The following is a 17,368-nucleotide window of genomic DNA, read 5'->3' as shown; positions in this document are numbered from 1 at the left end:
GGGTCAATTTCTAATTCCGCAATCAATTTGAATCCTCGTATTGTGGATGGAATCATCTAGTTAACCTGAGCATCACGCAACCAGCCTTCCTCCGTTAAGTAATGAATCTTGACAGCTGGTTTAACCTATTCCACTGTGGCAGGTAAGACCCGATCGCGATAGCTAGGATTATTCCCACGACTTTTCTCACGGGAGAAAGATAGCTATCGAGAAGCGAGTCTCGTAACAATGGACCATTCTAGTCAAGATCGACCGGCCCGGTATGGATCTCTTAGCGGGCGTTACAAGAGAAATTAGATAAGTACCAGATGCGTGCATCATGATGTAGAGCAGAATGTCACCATATTATTGATCTTCGACCTGATCCTTCTTGTTGGCCCTCCGTTCGCCTCTGCGATCCACACCGTGTACATTCCTGCAAGGCCATTGGTCTGTGTCCTCAACCCCATATGGTATGGTGGCCCAAACTCCAACTGGTCTCCTGTCGGTACCTCAGGGTAGAAAGATAGCATAGTGAGAGGAAATAAAAGGGAATGGGGTTGAATATTACATAAACTGTGGTACTGCAAAAAACACCCTTACAATCTCGCCAGAGGACGAATATCCCAGGCGACCGCGAATGCTGCGGGATCCTTTGGTTTGAGGTTGTTGTTTATGGAAACGACAACCTTGAACGTCTTTCCAGGGACATTCTCCCAAATAATCTTCTCAACATTGTCTGTAGCACTGTAAGTATGCAAATAGTGGGATAGCATTAGATTTCGCTTACTAGTATGGTCGAGCCCAGAGCTCTTGCCCATATTGCCGTGTCGCTCAGACCCAGCTGAGAAAACATACAGGTTGACATCATTCTGCAGTTCCCCGAAGATGGACGCTGGATCGGGATATGCGAGAGACACGACCAGACGGTTTCTACCAGAAGGAACAGGTATCTCAGGACTGACCCATCTCCTGGCTGCCGTTGGGATCTGTCGCAAAGGGGGCACGTCGAATTGGGTGGCTTCAAAGGCGTTACCGCCCTCCATGAACGATGACTGTCTGATCATAGCGATAGAACTGTCAACGTCAACACGTCCAAAACCCTGTTCATAGTCGTAGCCGACGCCAAGACCCAGACTCTCGGAATAATTGACGGCGCCGTTGATAAGTAAAGCTTTCACTAGGGCTGCGCTTGGGTTCTGCTTGCCTCCCTCTTGTAATGCCTCACGTAGCAAAGCGACACAGCCTGCAACTAGTGGCGTCGACATGCTTGTACCAGAGGCATAAATCCAATCGTTGTCCTCCGAAATTCTCCATGTGTTCTTCTTGCGAGATTGTGCACTCAAGGCTCTCGAGGCTGCTGAAAGGACAGCAACACCTGGTGCAACAATATCTGGCTTGATACGACCTACGGCGGGTGTCGTTTTGTCGGCTCCGTCCACATGCGGCGATCTACGTAGGGTTGGCCCACGGCTACTGAAAACTGCAGTTTCGTTGACCTGTGTTCCGAAATTTCCAACGTCTTGAACCTTGATAAAATTCTGCCCATCATTTTGTCGCGTTGAGCCTGTCGATCCGACAGTGATGCAATTTTTGGCAGCAGCAGCGGCTCCTATCTGGCTTTTGTATTCGTTTTCTTCGCCGTTATTACCGGCTGCCATTAACACAATGAAGTCTTGGTGATCGTAGACGAAACCGTCGATGGCATTCGCTTGGGTTTCATAGCCCAACTGACCTGTTTCGTTATCCCACTTCTTACCCCACGAATTATTATGGATCCGGAATCCTAGGTCATATGGCTTTTTGAAAAGCTGCGCGGCCAGATCCAATGGCGTCTCCATCTTCCAGTACCTCCCTGCGGGCTTATATAACATCAAGGACTGGACCATAAGAGTGGCGGCAGGCGCCGTTCCTCTGACTTTGATTGTAACCGTGCCGTTCTCGGGCTCCTTGATTGTGTAAATACCGCTTCCGCAGATGGATGCACACACATGAGTGCCATGACCCTCTTCGTCCATGAACTTCTCAAATGTGAAGTTCCGGTCTTTGGGGTCGTTGGGCCAGACGGAGTCTAGGTGCTGAACACGTCCACAAAGTGCTGGGTGAACTTCAACGCCAGGCTCGCTATTTGACCTTCCCAGGTCGAAGCCAGTGTCTGCAACGCAAATACGTTGGTTAGCCCCTTCGTAGGAGCTTGACAAGGTCAAGAGATCAACATTGAGGATTGCGCGCGCCTCGTTGTTGAGCACCCCCACTGGCCGCACCTCTTCAATTCTGCTAATACTATCAAGTTTCGCAATCTCTGAGAGGTCATCTTGGTGCACGGTGACTCTGATAATTGAAGGTGAGATTTGAAGATCTTGTAAATCTACTCTGGCTTTCTGTGCGATTGATGTTGCCAGGTTGTTGGCGTTGACGTTGGGGCTCTTATGAAGGATACAGTCTACCTCATAGCGAGTCTTTTTGTTGTCCCTCTCTATAAGTTCCTTGAGAGTCACGGTGGTTTTGAGGTCGGGCAGATATCTGATACAGTTAGCGATTATTACTCTGCAATGTTAATGACTACTCACGGAATCACACTCTTGACAGCGGCCATAGCCCGAATGGCACTGAGGTCTTTGGGCTCATATCGACATAGGTAGGTGTTGCGCGAGACATATTCCAGGATTTTGACTTTACTGTCCTCCAGTTTCTGCTTTTGACCAGGGGTCAAGTCACTGTGACCCTGGATAAGGATAAAATTGGTGCTCTCTGCATCCTTTGGCACGCTATCAGGCAAATTTGCGAGATTGGCCGTGTTGCCGTTGATTTGAATAGTAGCCATCTTCGTATGAAATGGAAAATCGTTCCTGAAGCAAGTGGAAAGAGGATGTCGAAGCGGAGTGAAGTAACCCTGTGATGGAAGACGGCAGTTGTAAGTGAAGGGAATGGAGAGGAAGAGACCCTGCCGAAGCTGAGCAACCAGCATTAGGTGGCTTTGCGGGTCGCACTCTCCCTTGTAGGCGCTAATACGGTGGGAATTGACCAACGGCAAAATGTGTGGTTGCCAATGCCAGCTCAGAGGGCTGAGTACGCATTGTGATCGAAACAACAGCTGAATACCAGGGTTAGGTCTAGAAAGTAGGTGGCAGCCTGGGATTTGCAGGACTAGAGGCAATAGCCTGAGACAATGGACATGGCCTAGCCGATTCTGGCCCATGTACTTACTTGTGCAGAGGCGCCTCGGATGGGTAACCCTAAGCCAAAGAAGAGGGGGAGAATCTTAACCAAAGCAAGTCGATGGTTATTGCGACGAACAGTAAACGGAAGCAATCCCCATAGTGAGTGAATGCATGGTACAGGCTAGTTTTTCAAGTCAAACACAGTAGATTACTGGCATCAATCTTGAACGTTGGTTAAAAGCGTAATTCAAGCAAATAATCTCGAAATATCCATAAGGTCTAAATCCTTTTACAGTACGGATTAAGCTACTATAGAACCTTGTTGTTGACTAGACTTTCCTGACCAGACAGCGCGAACACTTCTGTATCGAGAAACTGCCTCACTCCATCATCGCCCTCCCATTTCTTGCCCTCCAGCTTCTTTTCTACTAGAATCCTACACCTATCAACGGCGTCACGACAACCAATCAAGTTATTCCACTGTTCTAGATTATCTAAATGCTCCGGATCCGGAATACGATCGAAAAAGTGGTCGTAATGCTTGTGTGAAGCACTGTCTTGGCCATAATAAGTGTGGAAGATCTGAATGGGCCCCCAACGATCTATAGTGCCGTCTTTAAATTTGAGGGGATCTGGAGAAGAAATGTAAGCAGTGGGAACTGGATGGACCTAATAAGAATCCTTACCGTCTGATACCTTGTCTTTCTCGTTCAGTAGTTCACGCTTTGCATGGCCAATAGCATACGAATCTTGGATAACATGGAACATACTGCCGAGTGCGCGTCGCCCGATGTCAAGGCCCTTGAACTTGGAGTCCTTGGACAATAGATAGGCAAGAGACAGCCAGTTTGGCGGGAGAGAATCGTCAGGAAACAAAACGCCAAGAGGTGACTGTGACACCACAGTGCTGGGGGTAATCTTGTCATCTTCACCAGTTGCCAGCTTATACATAACTTCCATCCAGGTCATGATATTTGCTTTTGTGACTTCAGGCTCCTCATCTCTGTCAGATGCCATACAGTGAAGAAACTGAAGGTCACCATAGTGTGAGCGGCCGGTAACATTTTTCATCCTAGTGAAGCCGAGGTTGTTTGGGTTCCACTCTTTTTCCGCTGACTTGAACTTCAGTGCCCAGTCAAAGCCGAGTGTGTATGAATGATTTGAGTCGTGAGTGTCTGAAAAGAGTTGACAATCAGGATCGTCATTCCACACTGCTCCGCGAATGTGCTCCCAGTCGTCGTTGGTGGCGCTCTCAAGAGTTGTGCCCTGTGGGGTCCCAGATTTGCTGCTGATTAGAGCAGACAAAGTGAGAGACTCATGGAATGGTTTGCCGATGATCCCATTCCAAAGTCCTCCACTGACTGACATTTGGGGGGCGACCTCTTCCCCAGCTTGGCCACTGGTGTCTGCATTTTCGTGATCTGTTGAGGTTGCCATGGTTGGTATTCGCCGCTAGAATCTTTTGCTGAGGGAAGAAGCTGAAAAGACAAGTTTAACGTGCAAATGTGTATACTACAATTCACAGCCTATATAACTAATTGCTCTGGGCTGTAAGCACGCTAGAACCAGCTATGGCAGTCTAGACACTCCGAAAGCGGGGTGGGCGTCGTGCGAGTGCATGGGAGTCCATTCACGACCAGTGTGCAGGTCATTATCTTTCAGCTGACTTCGCCTGAGGCTGCTAACGTCTCAGCCCCCAGTCTATCTAGAGCCCTTCCCCAAACCTGCTTTGAAGTTGTGCTCCGGATCATCCGTCGTGATCGCGGTAGCCAAGGAGAGTGGTAGGAAGGCCCTGGTCAAGAAATAGATGTGATTCCTGTGCCTCAAAGATCGAATAGTCAACACTACTAAGTGACTGAGGTGTTGCGAAACAGCTTGCGCGGGCAAAACTCCACTAGAGTGGCGGGCTGAAAGCGGAGCGACCGTAAGCGCGAGTCTCGACCCAGTACCTAGCCCCATGTCAGGACCGTCCCGCCCGCCACATCCCGGGGCACTAACCTATCGGACAACACTAGTTGATGTATCTAGACAAACCACCGTTCAAACTAAGCCAAATGTAACAGCGCTGTAGTATGTATCATTGTGGCATTGTGCCATAATCAGGTGCAGTGGTATAATAGGTAATCAAGATAATTGGCTCAGATGGATATGTCAAGAAGCACAGCTGGCAGAGACTAAGACTGTACATCCCCGCTTAATCAGGTGAGAGCCTGGGTTCAAAGCTGCTAGCGAAACTATTGATGCAGAAGCTGCCTCTTCGCATCCCAGCTGATCTCTTATCCTCACATACGGCTGAGTTCGTGTATTTTCAGGTCGTTCAAGCCATGCTGTTAATGACGAGCTGTACTCAAATGAAGACCCCTGATCCACCTTGTAGTGATGTGATAGGTATAGCAGCCACCAGAGTAACGGCATATGGCTTGGAAGTTTCGCGAGAGCCAGCTTACGTTGTCTCACGGCTTCTCCGAGTCCTCCCATCATGGCCTGCTGTATGTGTCGAAGAAGTGACTAGAAAATTATCTACCCCTCAATGAACGAGCGGTTCACGTTACGTATAAAAGGCAGCAGGATTCGGCTCTCTAATAGAATTTGATTGTCATCGAGAAGCACTTCTTCAGCTACAGATACCTCCACTACAAAGACAAGCACCTTCACGTAAACCTTATCTTCCTCCTACATCTTCAAAATGGCCGACCAGACATCTGCTCCCTGGAAAGAATCTGAGTCTAAGAGCGGACAGAAGTATCAGGTTTCTGCCTCTCACTACGATATCACCGACCAGGGTGGCGACGCCCCTGCTGCCAACGGCCCCCCTTTCAATGTCCAGATTGATTGGAGACTTAACACCGAGGGCTCACCCTCTCCAGAGATCCGAAACAAGACGGGCATTACCTACTACAAGCTCGAGGAGGCTCCCTGGTACTCGGTCAAGAAGTACCGCCTGACTATATCCACCACTGACTCCTACAACTATACCTTCTTCGACAACGAGCCGGATCAATATGGCCTGAATGTCTTCCGAACCAATGGCCTGCACTATGTCGAATATAACTCCAAGGACCCCAGAATCACCAGCATTACCGGCAAATAAGTCAGAAGTCAATGTCGATCCAAGGGGCAAGCGGCTTCGAACGAAGTCGGGGTTAATCACGGAAGGAGAGGTCGAGAATTTTATGGTGAAGGGCTATGTAGTCTATCTGGTGGTCTTCAGATTGCTAACTGGATATCTTGAATCTCGCATATCTACACTCTCACTCTAGAAAGCACACTTTTGGTTTTATAATGCTTGGTCAAAGTCCCGAAGTTACCTTGTGAGGCGAAAATAGGTTGTCAACCCCGACTAAAGAACCGGCGCTAAGATAGACCACCGCTTCATCAATGAAATTTACGTTAGTATAGGGTCACAAGAAGTGTAAAAGTACAGTACTTCGTCTCTTTATATCGTCCTCTAAGCCGTGGTTTGTAGCCACTACCCGATCTCATCTCCCGGCGAGTACCATAGTTGAAAGAAAGCTGGTCTTTCTGATTTCAATAGAGGTTCGGCCGTCCGCTATAGCCTCGTTCAAGATTCTCTATTTTTTTTCTTTTTCTTTCTTCTTTTTTCTTTGATATTTGAATCAATTTACAAAGTGCCTAGTGCAGTAAAAGCAACAGGCCCTGGTGGGTAATAGTTGGATAAGCGCGGCATTCCTGACATTGACATATTACCTTCTCGAATTAAAGGCAAATCCAGGGATGGGCTTCGAGACATTCTAGCATAGCATAGCGAAGAAGTGGGTTGAATACGTTTTCTGGTCCAGACATATATATCCGCATCTGGTCGAGATCTCTCCACAGAAATTCGGGACCTGGACTTGCTCCGAGCCAAGGTTTCTCCGAAGGCCGAAGTCGGCGTCTCGATTAGGTAAAGTCCGGTATAAACCTGACACCGTGATTTGGACGTCACGGACACACAAAAGCAATTGTCTTGCGCTCGTTGCGTTTGAGAATTCACAGCCCCGAAAATCTTGCCCAGATCTGAACTGTTTTGATGCAGACTAATATTTTAGAGTACCTAATCCGGACATTAACATCAACGCCCACCTGTTGTTCCCGATGGACTCATCGGTCCGTCAATCTCCCAACACCCCGAACGATGACCGCTCAGCCCTCCGCGACCTTCTCAAATTTCGTCAACGGGACCGCAAAGGCGTCCGTGGTAACCCTAAGTCATGTATACCGTGCCGCGAAAGAAAGGTCAAATGCGACAAGGAGTTGCCGTGTTCGACCTGCGACAAACGGGGACACCCGGATCTATGCAACTATGAAAGTTCTACAAGACAGTCGCTCGGTATCCCGCAGTCGCCAGCACGATCTGCGAGAAGAACTTCTGTAGTCATTCCAACTTCAAACAGATCTCAAGAACTCGAGAAAACAGACGCGATCAGCTTTGATATCGTCGAGGAACGTGTAGGAGACCTCGTCCCTGGCCCAGAAGCCCAAAACAGGCCCACTCCACATATATCGACAACGTCGAATAATGCATCCACTGCGCGAGAAGATGGCGATCGACTATTCCTAGCCGATAGTTCGGTGATAGGCATGATCAGACGGCGCTCAATCCGGTCTAGAGATGATCCAGCTCGACAATCTGCTTTCGAAACAGGCATACTACCTCTTCTTGGCGTCAATGAAGAAGTGAACACGTCTGTATCATCCTATCAGTCTCTACCAAGCGACCAAGAGATAGTCAGATTGTTTGAACTCTTTCGCCGTCGAGTCCACCCCTTTCACGTCATAACCTTTAATTTAGATACCATCGAGCAACGAATTTGTCAACTAATCAATGCAAGGAGAGGATCAGACCTTGGCTCCGAGTCGTTTGAAGATCCTAGGTGGCTGTCTCTACTTCACGCTATCATGGCGGCTGGAGCTCAATTTTCCGATATGAATTTCCAAGACCGTCTTGCAGTGTCTCAACGGCATAGTATGTTCTAGATCAGCCCAGCATTCCATCCACCTCGATGAGATGCTGATCAGCTACAGCCAAGCAGTCATTTGATCTCCTACGGTCAACAGATTATCTCGCGAATCCATCCAAGGAGGCCGTCCAGACACTCCTTCTCTTAGGGAATGTGCTTCAAAATGATATGAAACCTCAGGCGGCTTGGGTTCTTGGGGGCACAACAATCCGCCTCGCGCAATGCCTCGGTCTTCACAAGAAGACAGCCCGCCCGCCAAAATCTCCGCTCACAGATGAAGACGCAAAGTGTTTGAGGTAAATTACATCGAGGTTCTCTGTGGGAATACATCTGCTAACCACTGGTCAGATTAGCAATTGTTTGGCAAGATGCCCTCCTCGCGCTCGCTTTTGGTCGCCCACCAGCCTCCTATGAGTTGGATTTTGAAAGCGACTTGCCTCAGCTCTCAGAGTCTAGCGAGAGTTCGGGTCTATCCTACCTCCAAGCTATGAGCTGGCTATGTCATGTCACATTGCGCCATCTCTCGTCTCATTTGCAGTCGTCACTCGGGCCAGTTTCGGTACTCGACGGCATCAAATTCATCGAAGCCTCTCTTTCGCCCCACTTAATCGATCCCACGAGAAGTACGGCAATACCACAGATTCAAGAATACTACGCTTTCGAACTTCACCGACATTTTGTCATGGCTACTCTTTGTCGCCCGTTCGTATCGAGGAGTGGATCAACAGGGCTCAGTGAAAGTGACAGGTCGAACGTCCTCGAGCACTTTCGAGAATCTCTCAAGCGCAGCGTCCGGGCTTATGTTCGGTTGAGGTCAATCGCGGGACATGCTAGGCGTTCTTGGGCCTTTACACATAATGGGCTAACGTCGGTTCTTCTCTTGAGCTTAATGCGAGAGACTAGGTATCTTGCCGAGACCAGAACCCTTCAGGACGAGCTCATTGCAAGTCTTTCAGAGGAAGGTAACTCCGCCTTGCTCACAGACCCCGATACCAACGCACAGCTTTCAGGCACTCTCCATAAGGCGTTGAAGGCTCTGCGGACTCTTCGAGCATTGACGGAGCGTGACGTCAGTTCGCGTGGCTCAAACCAGGAGCAAAGCGACCAAGACATTCCAACTCCTGGCCATATGCCCACCGTCGGCGAAAGGCCTGCAATAGGCCAAGATAATGCGTTTCGGGTCACGGAGCAAGCTGAGTGAGTCAATCCATAATTTAGATTCCGAGACGAATGCTAAGAAGCCAGCTTTTGGGACATGGGCGACGCTCAGTGGGAATTTCCCATCGATTTCGACATGTCCCCACTGGGCGCGTTTGACTACATCATGTCGGATCAGAATTATGACAACAATTCATTTCTGCCCAATCTAGTGTGAAGTTGAAAACTTTGTGTTGGAATTTAGTAATCATTCAATTAACGTTCAGTCTAAACACTTTGATATTCAGTTGGAATTGAATCCAAATGACTGCCAACGCTGCAGCACCTTCTCCTGGACCTCAGTCGGATAGGACCCCTTGAAGCTCGCAGCTTCCCAGTCACGGCCAGTGGTGTACTCAGTCGGCATCAGACAATCGGAAACAACTTTTCCCCCCATGCGGATGTTACCGTTGCCGTGCGACATGTATGGAATTAACGGAAAGCCACGGACGTCCTCGAAATGGTACTCATCCAGGCCAGGGCGGCAGCGGGTGGAAAAGGCCCAGATTACGTCCTTAAAGTCGTACACGTCGATGTCGTCGCCGACAATGACGAGGCGGTGGATTGTGTAGCCGACCTTATCATTGAAGACAACATCGCCGATGGTTCGGCAAAAATCCTTTGCGTTGGTCTTCATTGCGCGAAGCTTCTCGGTGTCGACCTGTAGGGCGACCCATGTCACCTGGGATTCGAAGGGGGAGAAAGCCTCCTTGATGGGCAAACCCTTAGACTTCAGTAGAAATCCGATCTCAGCAGCGGCAAGGGGTCCGATCATGGTGTGCTAGTTCGCGTCAGTTTGGTACTGCTATGAGAACAGGTGGCGATGATGACCTACCGTCTCATCGATCAATCGGCCGCAATTCGATACTGGAAGAATAGCATCCTTTCGGTGTGTGATGAGGTCAACCCTGTACTTCGGCTGGGGATGCGCGTCGCCAGGGAAGACATATCTTGAAGGATCGTCAGTATCTTTGCGGATTTCTTGCAAACAATTCCAAACAGTCCACATACCCGTGCATCTCTCCAAAGGGACCCTCAGGTGCCGTCTCTGTAGCAGAGCAAACGCCCTCGAAGACAATTTCCGAGTTGGCAGGGACATAAAGCCCATTGGTGTCACACTTGACAACCTCCAACGGTGCTCCAACCAGTGACCCAATGTACTCCGCCTCAGACAGGCCGCTCGGTAAAGGCATGCTCGAAGCCATGATGGCGGCCGGTGGCACGCCAAAGACCAGCGCCCACGGCATATCCTTACCCTCCTTTTTCCACATCTGATGGATCTGCCAGATATGTTGCGGCTCGATAACGAGCCCCGCAAGGTGGTTCCTGTCGTACACCATGGCGCGAGCGATGGACCAGTTCGTCCATTTCCCGTCCGGCGATTGAACGACATGCATACCGTACGTCTGGATGTACTTTCCGCCGTCAGACTGGTGCAGCATCGGTGCTGGCAATTTGGTGAGGTCAAATTGGTCTGGAGTCAATCGGATCTCCTTGCAGGACCCGGTATCAGAGACAACGGGGGGGATTGGAGTCGCACTCTTGGCGGCGATCATCTTATCGAGTATCTCCTTCATAGTCGACGTGGGAGGGAGACCGAGGTGCCTCGCCAGTCTTCCAAAACGCTGGGAGGGGTCGGACCGCAGAGAGTTTGGCGCGCCGAGGATACGCCAGAAGCCATCTGCATCTTGACCCTTGAGCTTGTTGAAGAGGGGTGCTCGTTCATCGGTCTCAACAACCTTCCGAATGATGGCGCCGACTTCGAGATTCGGGTCACATTCTTCGTTGATCTCAATGAGGTCGCCGTCTGCTTTAAGTGCTTCGACAAAGGAGCGGAAGCTGAGGTGCGGGAGATCTTGAGAGTCTGATGGTGGCATTTTGGTTCTGTTGATTGAGATTGATAAATTGAATGTGTATGCAGTCCAAAAATGGAGGAAATTTAGTTTGTAGTTGGTGGTTGGATGTGATCATAATGCAGCCAATGTAGATGACCATGTTGCGTTCATATATATCACTTTCGTCAACACCGAACGCCAGCATGGAGTACGATGAGCGGTGGTAGTGATGCAATATCCCCGAATTCCCCGAGATACGTGCTCAGAGATCCCTGAGCTAGGATGGAAGTCGGTCCTCTTCCGTACCGGTGCCGGAAGTCGAGAATGTGGATACCCGAGTGGCTCCGGGTTCGGACAATTCGGTTACCGTCCCATCGATCGTTTCTGAACTCTCCGATTTCGCCGAAAAGACTTTTATCGTGATCCCATTAAATATGTAGGGTAGTATCGCTGCAAGAAGAGTGTGATCCAGAGGTACGCAATTATAACTGGCTCAAACATCATTCCAAGCACTTCCAGACCCAAAAGCAAGAATACGTCCACAACATCTTCGGCAAATCACTGTCATTTACACTTCAGAGACACCACGTCGGTAAATGCTTGTGAGGAACTACCAACAAAAAAGCCATCAACGAAATGAAAGACATCACACCTCGCAAAAAGATCATTGTCGCCTTGACGGGCGCGACAGGAGCCCAGATTGGTATTCACGTTCTTCAGACCCTCCGGAGGCTCAATGTCGAAACGCACCTCATTATCAGCAAGTGGGCCGCCGAGACGATAAAGTGGGAAACCGATTACACACCCGCGGCGGTGAAAGCACTTGCAGACCACGCCTATAGCTCGCACGATCTAGCCGCACCTATCGCAAGTGGCTCATATCGCGTGGATGGCATGATTGTTGTACCGTGTTCCGTCAAGACCCTCGCTGCGATCAATGCGGGTATCTGTGATGACTTGGTAACGAGAGCAGCAGATGTTTGTCTGAAAGAGCGCAAGAGGCTGGTCTTGTCTGTCAGGGAGACGCCGTTTAGTGAGATCCATTTGAGGAATATGATGGAGGTCACGAGGGCGGGGGCGATTATCGCGCCGCCTGTTGTCGGATTCTATACGCGGCCGTCGTCAATTGATGATGTTCTTGATCAGATGGTCGGAAGGTTGTTGGATCTTTTCGATTTGGATGCGAGAAACTTTGAAAGGTGGGATGGGATGCAGAAGAGTACCACAAATAGCAAGTAATGTTGATTACAATCGACTGTACACCAGATCACTTTCGCCGAATGATAGTAACGGCTGACTGAGATATTGTTGGACCACTGTGGAGTGTGACGAGAGCAAGCCGGATGTCTACTTCTGGTGTACCTCGACATCGGTGATAAGTCCTAGTGCCTTTTGCAAGCTAATTAATGTCTAGGTCGGGCCGCAATAGGAGTCGAGTCCTGCAAAAAGTTGATCCCATCCAAATGTGTTGGCGTCTCCAAGGAGATCGTTCCATAGGCTGTCAAGACCGAGGACGTCTTCTCCAGCCAAACTAGATTTCTCAGCACTGCCACCATCATCATAAACAGTCCTCAGTCCAGCCGTTGCAACCGCTTCGGGATCGTCAGTCGAGAGTCCTGCGTCGACAGACTCTCTGTCATCTTCTACCTCTGATGGGACAGCGTCATCCATCCCCTGGACACGATAGCGACGCAAAACGCCCGTCAGGTTCTGAACAAGCTGCGCAGCAATCACCGATTCTTGTCCGGCCAATGCCAAAGCACGGCAAGCTTGTACAACCTCGGCATGCAGCTCTGCTGATGCATCAGATACTAACCATGACTCTTTGCCGTCTGCTAAGCCCTCACGACTTGAGACGCCTCCTGAGTGAAGTGCCAATATTGTACACGCCATGAACATATGACAGATAACACAGCCTAGACGGCAACCGATTGCTCGCGAGCTGAAGGTTTGCACTGGCTCTCTAATCTGTGAAACCTTTAGTAGACGTGTGGCGATTGCGAGGACAGTCCGGGCTGAGCTCAGACATATCTCTCGCGATGACTGGTATTGGGCATCTTGTTTGTCATGGAGCAAGAATGGTCGGTGTAATCGAGCGCGTCGCGAGAGGAAACCGAGGAGAACAACATCTCTCTGCAGCGATAGATAGGGCGGCGCGGTCTCTGGAATGGGCCCATCGGGACGGAGGAATGGGGGGAAGTCGGCAATAGCATCTGCAAACAGACGATCTAACTCGAGTACATGTTCGTAGTCCGTTATTTCAGCATCTGGAACTCCTGGTGTTCTGGCATCGATGACAGAACGAGAAATACCAGCGAGTTGGATGCGCCGGATGAAACAGCTCATCGTCGTCGCAGTATCTGAAGGCATGCTAATGGCCTTATTCGAGAGGCTCGCCTCGTCATCATTGATGTTCCGAGGCTCATTAACATTCATTTGTCGCGGCTGAACGTTGTACGTCCCATCCGTGGGCCCTCCCATGAGACCCAGCATCCTGAGCTATGATGAGCAATAGTCGATAGAAGAGGAATGAGAGCGACGTACCAGTCTGTAGCAGTAATATGCCACCATACCCTTCTCTTGATTTCCTTTGCAGACTCTTCGTCCCGCTGTTCCGAGCCAGGGCTGTCGATTAGGTGCAGGCTCATTTCTCGAGCGGACGACAACGAACAGCCATGAAGGAATCTAAACCTAGCTGAGCAGCCTTCCATATTGTAGACGAGATAAGCGAGGACCGAACGTGCTTGTACCTCTTCCAGACAGACCCAAGTATTGGCATGTGATTTTCCTAGTATGTTGAGAGAAGATCTGAACCAAGCTATGGCGGTGTGCGTAGCTTCTTCCAAAGACTCGAAGGTCCCGTTGGCTTTGGACCCCTCGGTGAAGAAGAAAGCACTCGTTGCTGCGATTCCTAGAATCAGTGCAGCGTGTGCTGGATTTGGTTCACCTCCGCGAGATAAGGTGCAATAGAAGTTGACGATCATGGACCTGGCTGCTGTTGGATGAAGTATGGGAAGGAGATGAAACGGATTGTCGAGGAAGTCTTGTAGTAGCAGCAACGCCTCTTCTTGGGTCATCAACCAGGTCGATAATCGTCCTTCTGAATCAATGGAGGGTGTAAGGCCGGAGGTTGTGCTTGCGGGTGTCTTGGGAAAGTGACAGACATTGGTAACGTGATAGTCCACCTTTTCAATTGGTAGAGTGACCTAGGTAACAGTCCATTAGGATTTCGAACTCTAAAGTCTGGATATTGTGTTTCTCACGTTTAGACTATTTCGCGTGAATGTTGAATCGAGAAACTTCGCGGTTTGCTGCCGTTCGTTATCCATGAACCTCCGTAGATGAGGATGCCGTGTTGATAAACCCAGACTTCGGCGTCGGGACGGTTTTGACCGCTCTATCCTTTCAGGTCCGACAGTGTCCGCAAGCTGCTGCATGGAAAATTCTGTGCCGGCAGAAGACACTGGCCCGAACACAGCGTGCTCTAGATTACGGAGCCGACTCAGGATAGAGTCGTCGGCATTCTCGCTCAACCTTGGCGCATGGCTATCCGTAGTTAGCTAAGGTAGACCGGTCGTCGATATGTATGCACCATTTCTGTGGTTACCTCAATTCCACAATCGGATTTTGTGTCCCCGGCTGCCCTGCGCATGACAAGCCGCGCATCACACAGCTCGAACACGGGTCTCCGCGGTCGCACTTGAGCTTCTTCTTGCGGCACGAGTCACACGAAACTTGGGGTTGACGACGTCGTTTCTGGGCTGCGCTATCACTATCAGGTCGCATTGTGCGCTTCATGATGAATTAAATGATTCGTAATTGCTTTCTTGTGCTTCGCCATTGGACTTTGTTGATGTTGATGAGGCAAAGTCCAAGTTCGCTCCTGGCCGCGGACCTTCCTCGGACGCCAACGGGTTACTCCACGGATAATCCGCGGTGCTTACCAACTCCATCTACGCCACCTCAGCCAGAGCAACAATACGACAGCAAAGCGATAATATTTATTAAATGCCCATGGGGAACTGCTGGAATTGATCCTAGCTATGCTAAGTGCCTAAATCAACCTTGTTTTTTTTTTTTTTTTTTTTTTTTGCCGTTGCTTACGCCAGCCAGTGTCCTGAACTTGATATTCTAGCCACAAGACACAACTTACATTGCCATGGAGCCATCTCAACCTCCTCCCGGTTACGATAGGTGAGCTTATGGTTTCCGGAATTTGAATATGATCACAAAATCTCATTCGGAACTATTAGTTTTAGATCGTGGCTCGCTGTCGTAGGTGCTTCGCTTTCGCTTTTTTGCACAGCTGGCTTCCTTAATGCATTCGGCATTTTCCAAGAGTATTACCAGACGTTTCTCGGAGAATCTGAGTCCAATATTTCCTGGATTGGATCCATATCTATTTCTATCGTCTACCTATGTGCACCAATATCAGGCGTTTTAACCGACAGATTGGGACCTACGGTATGTGAAAATTGATTGCAGCCCTGCCGACCTCCACGTACTAAGGTGCACGCTTTACAGATTCTCCTGTGTATTGGCAGTATCGGTCAATTGTTTGCTCTTGTCATGACCTCTCTCTGTAAACAGTACTACCAAGTTTTCCTAGCCCAGGGGATTTTGCTTGGGGTGAGTATGTCGCTCATTTTCTGCCCCCCTGTGGCTGTGGTGTCACGCCGCATGCCTCATCGCCGTGGCCTTGCTCTAGGTCTCACAATTGGCGGGTCTTCCATCGGTGGCATCATCTGGCCGATCCTGCTAGAGCAACTTCTCAACAAACGCCAGCTTGGTTTCGGATGGACTATGCGAGTTGTTGCTTTCACTATGGCTCCTCTTTTAGCATTCGCCTGCATCACTGTGGTTGATGCCCCCGCACCCCAAGCATCTTTGAGTCCAATCCATGCGGCATCAGATGGGGACGAGAAGGGAACGACCTCATCGAATGACGAGATACAGTCCAAATCGAAGGCCAACTACTCTATCCTGAAGAACAAGACCTTTATCCTTCTCTGTGGAGGGTTAGCACTCGGCTACTTTGGACTGTTTACTCCCGTCTTCTTTGTTACGGGCTTCGGCGTTCAACATGGCTTGTCCACATCGACGGCATTTTACTTGTTATCTGGGCTCAACGGTGCTTCATTCCTGGGACGAGTTATTCCTGGGTTTCTCGCAGACCGGTATGGGCATTTCAATCTTTGCATGCTGGCAACTCTTGCGGCTGGTATCGTTGGCTTTTGCTGGACGGCGGCAACGTCTCTTCCTGGGTTGGCAGTGTGGAGTTTGGCGTACGGATTCTCCTCTGGAGTGAGTAGATTCACATCTTGAACTTCCATGACAATGGCTGACGTATTTGCAGGCCATCATGAGCTTGCAGGGTGCATGCGTCGGAAAAATTGCCCATCATCGTCATCAGGGGTTGGCTGTCGGCTTCATGATGGGCTCCATCGCTGTAACGTGAGTCATCACACTTCTGCTATTCCATGCCTAGGGCGGTTTGTGGACACTGACCATGACAATGGACAGCGCTCTTGTCGGGCCTCCCATCAGCGGCCAGATTCTTGCGCATGCCGGATATCTTGCGTTGTCGATGTGGACCGGCGCAACTCTCGTGGTTGGAGCTGCCATCCTTGCTGCAGCTAGATGGCGGTTAAACAGCAGTGTGACTGCAACCGTCTAGATCTATATGGTATTCAGTCATTTGCAGTATGGTCCTGGCTTCACTTGTGATGTATGTTCGGAGTCAAGAGTACTTCGTTAAGCGGCACATCGTTTGGAGGTATCGTTCATACCTTTGGAGACTACTGAGAGTACTTACCTAAGCAAGACCGCTCGGACCAGTGGGGTCCCTGCTCCCTTCGGGCCGAAGCTGTTCCTGGTACACCGGGTGCCCGGTCGGGGTTTTGATGTTCCGTAAGGTGCTCGCCGATGATGGAATCTCTAGTATGGCTCGTGTGTGGCTGGTAAATGTGGCTTCTCTGGAGCGCAGGTTTGGGGAGAAAAAGCTTTCCGACCCTTCGAAATGAACACAAGCTGACCTCACACGATCTTCCTAGACAATCGCTTGTTCACATTTTTGCTTCACTTTCTTGTCACTCGTTTCATCAAAATGCCTCAATCTATTCTTTTTGTCTTTTTGTATTGATCTTTCCATTGCCAGGCTTTGCCCGAGCCTCACTCTTTGAACAGATTTCTCGGACCTTGCTGTTCCGAATAGGATTGGCCAACCGAAGGCACC

At 49.8% G+C, this 17,368-nt stretch overlaps 7 protein-coding genes across 7 annotated transcripts; 4 read left to right on the top strand and 3 right to left on the bottom strand.

Moving 5' to 3' along the window:
- Positions 1–578: 578 nt before the first annotated feature.
- CCOS01_11471 (uncharacterized protein) lies at positions 579–4,552 on the bottom strand (the record flags this gene model as incomplete). The annotated part of the gene is made up of 7 exons (XM_060459624.1): positions 579–726; positions 838–2,502; positions 2,550–2,984; positions 3,187–3,215; positions 3,525–3,565; positions 3,827–4,425; positions 4,503–4,552. 7 exons carry the CDS (start codon positions 4,550–4,552, stop codon positions 579–581), a joined length of 2,967 nt encoding a protein of 988 aa, XP_060309455.1.
- A 1,274-nt stretch (positions 4,553–5,826) lies between these two features.
- CCOS01_11470 (uncharacterized protein) lies at positions 5,827–6,231 on the top strand (the record flags this gene model as incomplete). Its single annotated transcript, XM_060459623.1, has 1 exon — positions 5,827–6,231. The coding sequence occupies one exon, from the start codon at positions 5,827–5,829 to the stop codon at positions 6,229–6,231; it is 405 nt and encodes a 134-aa protein (XP_060309454.1).
- A 1,808-nt stretch (positions 6,232–8,039) lies between these two features.
- CCOS01_11469 (fungal specific transcription factor) lies at positions 8,040–9,476 on the top strand (the record flags this gene model as incomplete). The annotated part of the gene is made up of 4 exons (XM_060459622.1): positions 8,040–8,106; positions 8,166–8,397; positions 8,450–9,298; positions 9,347–9,476. 4 exons carry the CDS (start codon positions 8,040–8,042, stop codon positions 9,474–9,476), a joined length of 1,278 nt encoding a protein of 425 aa, XP_060309453.1.
- A 66-nt stretch (positions 9,477–9,542) lies between these two features.
- CCOS01_11468 (uncharacterized protein) lies at positions 9,543–11,175 on the bottom strand (the record flags this gene model as incomplete). Its single annotated transcript, XM_060459621.1, has 3 exons — positions 9,543–10,079; positions 10,134–10,248; positions 10,310–11,175. 3 exons carry the CDS (start codon positions 11,173–11,175, stop codon positions 9,543–9,545), a joined length of 1,518 nt encoding a protein of 505 aa, XP_060309452.1.
- Positions 11,176–11,769: 594 nt separating this feature from the next.
- Positions 11,770–12,372, top strand: CCOS01_11467 (3-octaprenyl-4-hydroxybenzoate carboxy-lyase UbiX; the record flags this gene model as incomplete). The annotated part of the gene is made up of 1 exon (XM_060459620.1): positions 11,770–12,372. One exon carries the CDS (start codon positions 11,770–11,772, stop codon positions 12,370–12,372), a length of 603 nt encoding a protein of 200 aa, XP_060309451.1.
- A 171-nt stretch (positions 12,373–12,543) lies between these two features.
- CCOS01_11466 (uncharacterized protein) lies at positions 12,544–13,781 on the bottom strand (the record flags this gene model as incomplete). Its single annotated transcript, XM_060459619.1, has 2 exons — positions 12,544–13,627; positions 13,678–13,781. 2 exons carry the CDS (start codon positions 13,779–13,781, stop codon positions 12,544–12,546), a joined length of 1,188 nt encoding a protein of 395 aa, XP_060309450.1.
- A 1,511-nt stretch (positions 13,782–15,292) lies between these two features.
- CCOS01_11465 (major facilitator superfamily transporter) lies at positions 15,293–16,810 on the top strand (the record flags this gene model as incomplete). Its single annotated transcript, XM_060459618.1, has 6 exons — positions 15,293–15,327; positions 15,585–15,597; positions 15,724–15,766; positions 15,842–16,437; positions 16,490–16,587; positions 16,657–16,810. The coding sequence occupies 6 exons, from the start codon at positions 15,293–15,295 to the stop codon at positions 16,808–16,810; spliced, it is 939 nt and encodes a 312-aa protein (XP_060309449.1).
- Between the last annotated feature and the right edge of the window lie 558 nt (positions 16,811–17,368).

Source organism: Colletotrichum costaricense, assembly GCF_030867565.1.
Source record: "Colletotrichum costaricense strain IMI 309622 chromosome Unknown Scaffold_13.1, whole genome shotgun sequence".
NCBI classification, from domain to species: Eukaryota; Fungi; Ascomycota; class Sordariomycetes; order Glomerellales; family Glomerellaceae; genus Colletotrichum; species Colletotrichum costaricense.
Note: the sequence above shows the minus strand (reverse complement) of the source record. Positions and strands in the feature narration are given on the sequence as shown.